The sequence below is a fragment of the Alosa sapidissima genome, chromosome 1, assembly GCF_018492685.1.
Source record: "Alosa sapidissima isolate fAloSap1 chromosome 1, fAloSap1.pri, whole genome shotgun sequence".
Taxonomy (NCBI): domain Eukaryota; kingdom Metazoa; phylum Chordata; class Actinopteri; order Clupeiformes; family Clupeidae; genus Alosa; species Alosa sapidissima.
Window position 1 is genome coordinate 6,315,201 of NC_055957.1, and position 9,651 is coordinate 6,324,851.

Below are 9,651 nucleotides of genomic sequence, written 5' to 3' on the forward strand. Positions count from 1 at the left end.
AGGCTGAGGTTGGTGAAGGGCGTGAGGTTGTGGATGGTGTGCTGCGGAGTGGCGCTCAGTGTGTCCACGCACAGCTCCTCCCGCCGCTGGCCCTGCTCCTGCTCACCAGCGCCCCCTACCCCACGCTCGCGGTACTGCACCGTCAGGTTGTAGCTGTGGCAGCGCGTCACGTTGTAGCCAAACGCCTCCCAGCGCACCGTCACCTGCCTGGCCTGGACGTCCACCACCTCCACGTGGCGTGGACCCTGCATGGGCTCTGCAGGAAGACAGAAAACCTCATTAGAAAACCTCAACACACACCACACCTCAACCTGAAAAAACATCAACACACACCACACTTCAACCTGAAAAACATATCAACACACACCACACCTCAACCTGAAAAACATATCAACACACACAACACCTCAACCTGAAAAAACATCAACACATACCACAATCACCTCAAAACACATTCACATTCAACACACACTAGAATCACATTCAACACGCACCACAATCACATTCTAAACACACAATAATCAGATTAATCAGCAACACCTACAAATTTGTATACTCATTATTCAAGAATGGACCCAAAAATAGCTGGTCTTTCTGGACATGACTTGATGGGCATTCCATTTGCATTCTACATTAAGTTTGTTTAAGATTGTGTCTGAATGCAGGCCCGTTATATAAGTCCCTCACTAAATAGCTCATTCATCAGAACCTGCTGGGAAGCCTACACCGGCCCATAACTCTACTAAAGGCAGACTCCAGCTCTTTGTCTGATTAACTGGCTTTTAACTGCATTTAAAAAGCTGCATTGTGATTCAGAGCCAAAGGTTAATGCATCCTCTGACTCACGCTCCATTCATGAGGCCGTACAGCAAGAGAACAACTAGTAATAAAGGGAACAATTGGAATCTGGAGCTACAGGGAGGTCCACTCAGTCCACAGCAGGCAACACCCACACAATCTGGCCCTGATGCGGCCCTGATCTCTCTGCTCTGCTATCTGATGCACTTGGGTCTTTGGTATTGTGACTGCTGCATATCGAATGTACATCTCTCTAACTCCATCTCTCTCTCTGTGTCTCTCTAACTCCATCTCTCTCTCTGTGTCTCTCTCTCTAACTCCATCTCTCTCTCTGTGTCTCTCTAACTCCATCTCTCTCTCTGTGTCTCTCTCTCTAACTCCATCTCTCTCTCTGTGTCTCTCTCTCTAACTCCATCTCTCTCTCTCCTTTTCTGTCCTGCCCTATCCCAACAGGAATATCAGTAGCAGGAGGGTCAATTTCCATTCCACGTTCAGGGTCCATTTTTTCTGGAACTGACCACTTTCCCTGGTATCTGCGCCAGCCTGAGCTCCGTTTACCACAGCTGACCGCATGCATGCACACACTGGCTCACACACACACACACACACACACACACACACAGACATTCTGCTCTCAGCTTGTCAGTCCTGAGTGCTCATTCAATAAACAAGTACACTCTCCCATAGTAACCTGTACGACACACCTAAAAGTGCATCTGTGACACCTGAGCACCCTCACTATCCCATAATAACCTGTACACTGTGACACCTGAGCACCCACACTATCCCATAATAACCTGTACGCTGTGACACCTGAGCACCCACACTATCCCATAATAACCTGTACACTGTGACACCTGAGCACCCACACTATCCCATAATAACCTGTACACTGTAACACCTGAGCACCCACACTATCCCATAGTAACCTGTACGCTGTGACACCTGAGCACCCACACTATCCCATAATAACCCGTACGCTGTGACCATTGTCATGACTACCTGGCTCAAAGTAGCAATGACATAGGGGAGACCGTTTGTTAAGTTAAATCCAAAATGATTTATTAAAACATTAACTTATACCATGAAAACATAATTAACATAAACAAGTGTATCAAGTCAGTACATGAGAAGCAAGAGAAAGCTAATCAAAAGTGTAGTGCTGATCAGTAAAGTGTAGACTGTGTGATGCAAAAAGGCAAAAAGGATGGTGCTGCCGCCAGCATGGAGGCCAGAGCAAAGCCCAGTGGAGCAGAGCAGACGCACCGCGCAGAGCAGAGCCAAGCAGAGCTGTGCATGGCAGAGAGCCAACAACTGGCAGGAGATGTTTTTAAATAGTCCCGCCAATCAGCTGCTGTCTAGACCAGATGGACTGAACACAGACAGCTCCCCCTTCAGACTGGGGGGAGAGAGACCGCCCAAACATATTAGATCAAAGGTGGAGTGAGCACACCGAGCATGGCATAGCCGGGCGTGACACCATAGACAGTAAAAGATACGGACAGAGTCATCACACAGACGTCAGTCGAGACGGGTGAAGCAAATTTGACGAGGCTTTCTGCGCAGGCTCAGGGGACGTGGATGTAACGTAGGCACGTAGTCTGACTCGTGTAACTCTTGTGATAGCTGCACCGAGAGATTGGGTATGTACGGTAGCCCCTTACTTCGTTACCACCACGTCTACATTTACTTTTTTTAAATGTCCTAATTGTTCGTTGTGGTCCGATGCTTTCGTTCTTATCCAGAGAATACGGTTATTTTGCTCCTGTGCGACGCTTTCACCTGCTCTGGTCACATGCTCATTATGTAAATTACGTCACGTTAGCATTGATTTCGGAAAAAAAGTTTATTACTCAGTCGGTAAGTCAGTTACGAGTTCATGACGCCAATCACACAAAGTTGTATTACTCCGAAAATAGAAAAAGTTCATATCAAGGCTTAGAACGCTTGAGCTGTAACGTTATTTGATGTCAAAGTGGCACCAAATTAAATGGGGTTTAATGGGATGGCTAGGTGGAACTGGTCTACTATTTAGCCTCAGATCTGGTCTACTATTCTGTATCTAGATGTGGTGGAACTGGTCTACTATTTAGCCTCAGATCCATAGTGTCTACGCTCTCCGAACGTCTGCCTGCCCCCTTGGCTGTGACATGTGCACCCACACTATCCCATAATAACCTGTACGAAACACCTGAGCACCTGTGTTTGTGTACTGTATGTGTGTGAGTGTGTGTCTGTTGTGTACAGTATGTGTGTGCGTGTATGCGTGCATGCCTGTGTGCATGCGTGTGTGTGTGTGTGCCTTTGTGTGCGTGCGTGCCTGTGTGTGTGTGCGTGTATGCATGCGTGTGTGTGTGTGTGTGTACATGTGTGTGTGTCTAAGGCGAGTCTAAGGCAGCAAATGTGTGTGTGCATGTGTGTGTTTATGTATGTATAATGATAGCTGATTCACCGAGGACTGTGTGTGTGTGTGTGTGTGTGTGTTTTGCTGTGTGGTGTCAATGGGTGTGTGTATATGTGTTTGTGAGTCTTTGTGGACGTGCAAATGTATGCACATTTATAAATGGATAGCGAATAAAGGGTGAAAATATTGCTGGAATCACAAAAATCAAAACCCCTGAAGAAAGGGTGACTATCTCTCTGAAGTATAAATTGCATCTTTGTGTAAGTGTGTTTGTTTGTGTGTGTGGGTGTGTGTGTGTGTGTGTGTGTGTGTGTGTGTGTGTCATGACCCTCTGAATCATGAGATGTGTGTTTCCATGTGTTATGTACACACTCCGTTAAGAGCTCAGCTACTCTCCGATGGTCTGATCGATAATGAAACAAATATGGCTGTACGTTTCACTGCACTTTTCTCCTCACTGCAATCTAGAAAACTATCTTATTGATTTCCAAGACTCTTTCTTTTTTATTCTCTCTCCCTCTTTCTCCCCCTCCTCTTTCCCTCATCACCCCCTTCTCCCTCTCTCTTTCTCTAACTTTATAGCCTTTCATGTCTTCCTCACATATTGATCTTAAAGTCTCCATCTCCTCACCCCCCATCCCTCTCTCTCTCTCTCTCTCCCTCTCTCCCCCTCTCCCCATTCCATCCCTCCCTCTTTTGTATTTTGAGCCCTCCTTTTCCCTCAAATCAAACAAATGTGTAAAAGCTATTGATTTCCTCTGCTAACCTGCTACTGCTAGTGGTTATAGATAGGCAGACTTGTCTAGACTGTGTCTTCAACACACTAAAAACCCAAACGCCCAATGAGCCTGTTGCTTTAAATGATCAGGCCATACTCTAAACCCAAGCACTAAGCTAAATTAGTCTGTTGCTTTTAAATGATCAGGTATGCTAAACTCAAGCACTAAGCTAAATGAGCCTGTTGCTTTTAAATGATCAGGTATGCTAAACTCAAGCACTAAGCTAAATGAGCCTGTTGCTTTAAATGATCAGGCCATACTCTAAACCCAAGCAATAAGCTAAATTAGTCTGTTGCTTTTAAAGGTTGTATCAGCGATTGCAGGCCCAAACATAAATGATCACATTCATCTAATCTTTCCTAATGATCTGCTAGCTGTCTGCCTCATAAGGAGGCCGTCAAGAAATCACATCTCTGTAGGCAGTATAGGCTCTGAGATCTGCACACAAAAACAATTGCTAACAACAAGGGTTGCCAACCACTCAAAGGCAAAAAAAGTGTTCCAACCAATAACCGACGAGATACACGTTCAGGAGTTTTGATTGCACGTGAGGGAGGGGGAAGGAGTAGCGAGCTAGCTCTCTGTTTTGTTTGAACGTCAACAGAAGTTATGTTACCCCACCATCGCTGATACAACCTATAAATGATCAGGCAATACGCTAAACTCAAGCACTAAGCTAAATTAGTCTGATGCTTTTAAATGATCAGGCTGTACGCTAAACCCAAGCGCTAAACTGAATTAGCCTGTTGCTTTTAAATTATCAGACCATACGTTTAACTCAAGTGCTAAGCTAAATTAGTCATATGCTTCGAAATGATCAGATAATATGCTAAACCCAAGCGCTAAGCTAAATTAGCCTGTTGCTTTTAAATGATCAGGCTGTATGCTAAACCCAAGCGTTAAGCTAAATTAGCCTGTTGCTTTTAAATGATCAGGCTGTAAGATGAGCTGCAGTGCTAAGCTAAGTTGGCCTGATTGTGTTAAATGATTTTTTTCTTGCTTGAGTTTCTCAATACTGATGCAGTGAAGCATGTTGTGAAGGAAATCAATAAGGTAGTTTTCTGTGGTGGGCAGAGAAGCATGCCTCTAAGGACGGTGAGAGAAGACATGAATGTACTGTGTGTGTGTGTGTGTGTGTGTGTGTGTGTGTGTATTCTATGAATATAAGACATGTCTGTTTGTGTGTAAAACAGGCTTTCCTGTTTCCTGACATAAAATATAGACGTGAATTTTGTGATGGTATGTATCCGTCATGAGCCCTCTCACTCCACCGGGTTACCACCTTAATTGGTTTCCATTATCTTCCACTCTGCTCACCACTCTCTCTACTCAGCCTAACTAGCTCCACCTGTCCCTGCTCTGCTCTGCTCTAATTACTCTGCCAGCTGTGCTGCATTACCCACTAACCTCTCCCAGTATTTAAAGCCCTGTCTTTCAGCTCTCCTTTGTCAGATCGTCTGCAAAGCTCACACCCGGAACCTGTTTGCTCGCGCTTCTGGCTCACTCTTGTTTTGTGACCCCGGACCTGCCTGAATCTTGGATACTCTTCTGCCCCAGAAAACCAGACCTGCTTTCTGCCGTAACGACTCCTGACTACTCTTCGATCCCGGCAACTCTGACCAGCCTTCTGCCTTGCTACTACGAATTTGGATTTCCCTTGAACTGTACTTCTGCCTTGTTTCATCCGCCCTGTTGTGTCTGTGTTCCCCCCCCCCAGGACTTCCGGACCACCCACCACCGGCGTCATAGGACGCATCGCTGCCACTGGGGGGGACACAGACACAGCACACTGGATGGAATCCCTGTTATTCCCAGTAACCCCTGGAGTCTTCACTCACTCCCTACTTCCCTTTTCCCTTAAGTTTAATAAACTTTCTGGTGTGACGCAATTGTGGTCCTCTGGTCGTCTGTCTGAACCGTGACAGTATCTTTGTGTGTGTGTGTGTGTGTGTGTGTGTTAGTTGAGGAGAGTGTGGAAAGACCCCCAGTGGTCGTGTGAGTTTACAGGAGAGTCATCCAGAAAATGGGAGTCTGAAATCCCTCTATTTGTGGAACTATCAGCAGGCAGCAGTCCACTCAGCACAGCTCCACTGTGAAGCAGAGAGGAGAGGAGGCCTGGCAAACCATGCAAATCAAATAACAGCCATGACCACAGGCACACACACACACACACACACGCCTGCTCACACACACACACCCGCCTGCTCACACACACAGGCACGTGCACACACACACGCATGCTCACACAAACAGGCACACACACACACACACACACGCCTGCTCTCACACACACAAACACACACGCATGCTCACACAAACAGGCACACACACACACACACAAATAACAGCCATGACCACTGTTACCCCCCACCTTTACTTGGCCCTTTGGGGATGAACAAAAACCCACCACTGACCCCAAATCCTAATAAATAACAGTAACACCTTTTAAAATGTACCCAACCAGTGGGATGTATTACATCAAGATAAACCATAACAACACACTACATAGACATGACACAAAGCCCAAATCAAAAGACAAGGCAAAATCCCAGGCTGAGAGGCAGCAAGACAGCCAGCAGTCAGCACACACAGGTAACACAAACACACACACACACACACGCACAGGCTGAGAGGCAGCAAGACAGCCAGCAGCCAGCAAACACAGGTAACACACCTCTACTAACTACTAACATACACAGAGCCATGCAAATCAAATAACAGCACAACCACACACACACACACTGGCAGATTTACACTGGCAGCCCCCCCCCACCACCACCCACACACACACACTCACATCCAGTCAGGTCATAGCCAGTGGCAATAGTTTATCCACACTCACACACAGACACACACACACAGCCCTTTGTCAGGTCATAGCCAGTGGGCATAGTTTCCACACACTCACACACACACACATAGAGACAGTCTGCTGTCAGCTTGTCTGTCCTAAGTGCTAATTCAATAAACAAGCACGCTATCCCATAATGACCTGTGCTGCAGCTGCGACTGCTGTGACACCTGATCCACACCTGCTCACCATCCCAGCCCCCATCCTACCAGTTCTCCATCATACATCTTCACTGAGTCTGTGTGTGTGTGTGTCAGAGAGAGAGAGAGAGAGAATATGTGTGTGTGTTTGTGTGTGTGTGAGAGAGAGAGTGTGTGTGTGTTTGTCTGTAGACTTTATGTGTGTACTGTATGGAGAGACAGGGTAAGTGTGTGTAGATGCACTTTATGTGTGTATAGAGATCTGTGTGGACTTGTGTGTGTCTGTGTATGTGTGGATGTATGAGCATCGCTATGTGTTTGTGTGCAAAAGTGTGGGTGTGGGTGTGGTGTGTGTGCATGTGTGTGTGTGTGTGTGTGTGACAGACGTGACTCCCCATGACAGCCAAATCTAAACAATTCACTCCCTTCCTGGCTCTTCAAAGACACTTTGAGTCAAGAGCCTCGCTTTGAAGAAAGGATGAATGGGAGAGAAACAAAGAATGGGAGAGAGAGAGAGAGAGAGGGAGAGAGAGAGAGAGAGAGAGATTAGGGAAAGGTGAGAAGAGGAGAACCCTGACCCCCCTCACCCTCCTTCTGTCCTCCTCTCCTCTCCTCCCCCAGCTCTCCTCTCCCCCTCTCCTCCTCCTCCTCTCCCCCACTTCTCATCTGTCCGTGTGTGTGTGTGTGTGTGTGTGCGTTCCTGCTCTGTGTGTGTGTGTTCCTGCTCTCTCTCTCTGTGTGTGTGTGTGTGTGCTCTGTGTGTGTGTGTGTGAGGGTCAGCTGGAGCTCTGAGGGCTACTGCACACAGCTCTGCCTGGCGGCCTGGGAACTCTCCAGGGTCCTGAACACGCCACTGGGTTCAGCTTCTTCACTCTGGAATGCCAGAGGCCATTGAACAGGCCTCTGTGAGTGTGTGTGTGTGTGTGCATATGCATATGTGTACACGCACACACACGCACACACAGGCCCGGAGTGGGTAATCGGAAGAATCGGGAGAATTCCCGGTGGTCCGCTTCACTTTTGGGCTGGTCGAGGGAAAAATATTAAAATTTGATAGATAGATAGAGATAGATAGATACTTTATTGATCCCCAGGGGAAATTCAAGGAATTTGCCACGTTAATCTATCTTCTCCTAAAGTTGGCTACACACGTTCGCATCCTATGCCTAACACCGCAGCCTCTGCACGAGTTGTTTTCCCCTCCCAAGAAGAGTTAATTGGTTGGGTCCATATAGCCCGTCTTTTCTAAAAAGTTTTCTCAGATACTAACTGGGCCGGCCCTACCGTAGGATAAGCGTCAGGGAGGATGGATGGTAGAAAGAGGCAATGAGGGACTGGAAAGGCCAGGTAAAAAAGACGAAAAGTATTGGAGGAAAATGCTGCCAAATGTGCCAAGCTTCCAGATTTTTTTTGAAGAGGACAGAATAAGTGGCAACTGGTAAAGCCATGATTATAGCGCCGTAGCCTAATTATTGGGCTAATACTGGACGTTGTAGTCTTGTCAAAAAATTAGACTTTTTTTATCATCCAATATGGCGATTCATAGACTGCAAATATTATGCAAATATTGATAACAAAACTCAAGCTTGATCTGCATATGCAGTAGTCTAGGCCTAAAAACAAAAGTAGCCTCTGAGCAGCAGATCAGCCAGTCCCCCGCTGAAAATGATGAGCCTGAAATTAGCTATGACTACAGGGACAAGTAGAAAGGATAATAGAGTTAACCATATGAATTAAAATTATTTTATGGAAGAAAGAACAGTAGGCTATGACAGCAGTAGGCTACATGATCAACCTATATGGCTTGTTTGCTCAGAAGTGGGTGTAGTAAAGGAGCAAATCACCAAACAACAACATGATAGCTGACGCATGCAGAAAAAACATGTAAACAATAGTTCAATATGCCTCTTAGTGGAATTGTGGGATACATTTCAAATGCTTTATTTCTTCCTTCCTGTTTTTTGTTAACTTATCCTTGTGGAATAGTGGAATATTGGTAGCCTATAATAAAAACTACAGGATAGTAAGAGCTGAAATGTTCAAATGCCCTTGTGGTCTTGCTTATGTTGGGAAGACATGTAGAGCTTTGCGCACCCGCATTAGTGAACACCGGAGTACCCTGTAGCGGCACATTTTAAAGAAGCTGGGCACAATATCAGCACCCTTTGCTATATGGGTTGAAATACTATATACATTGAAAAAGTGGAACGGCCACCTAGGGGTGGTGACCATGAACGTCTGCTTTTACAGCGTGAAACATATTATATACATGCTCTCAATACCATGGCTCCATTTGGATTGAACAAGGAGTTTGATATAAAACCCTTTTTATAAATGTTTTTTTTAACGTTTATAATTATTTTCTAAAAATCTGTCATTTGTTTCTTTACAGTGTGTGAGATTGACCATACTGCACAATTACTCTCCTTTCGTCTGCCACAAGACATTGGAGACTTGGAAATATCAACTTTTCCCTTTTTTTCTTATGTTTCTTTTTTTCTCCTTTTTTTCTAGTAATGTGTGGCACTTGTACAGATGTGAAGGATTGTGTGTGTTTTTCAGTCTGATGTATAATGACCTATACAAAGGATTGAATTGATGCAACTGTAACACTTGGTGGGCTGATGTAGGCCATATAGGCCATTTGCTTACAATTGTCTGATGCATTAAAGGATAGGA

The 9,651-nt window shown here is 45.7% G+C and overlaps 1 protein-coding gene across 1 annotated transcript in view; it reads right to left on the minus strand.

Annotated features, from left to right (window-relative positions):
* The window catches only part of LOC121719984 (receptor-type tyrosine-protein phosphatase mu-like), a 42,137-nt gene extending 41,284 nt beyond the window's left edge, over positions 1-853 (minus strand). The window contains exons 1-2 of the mRNA XM_042105815.1: positions 847-853; positions 1-256 (exon numbers count right to left, since the gene is read on the minus strand). The exon at positions 1-256 is cut by the window's left edge and continues 71 nt beyond it. Of these exons, the coding sequence (XP_041961749.1) occupies positions 1-256; positions 847-853 (263 nt within the window). The remainder of the gene's footprint in view (positions 257-846) is intronic.
* Positions 854-9,651: the final 8,798 nt, after the last annotated feature.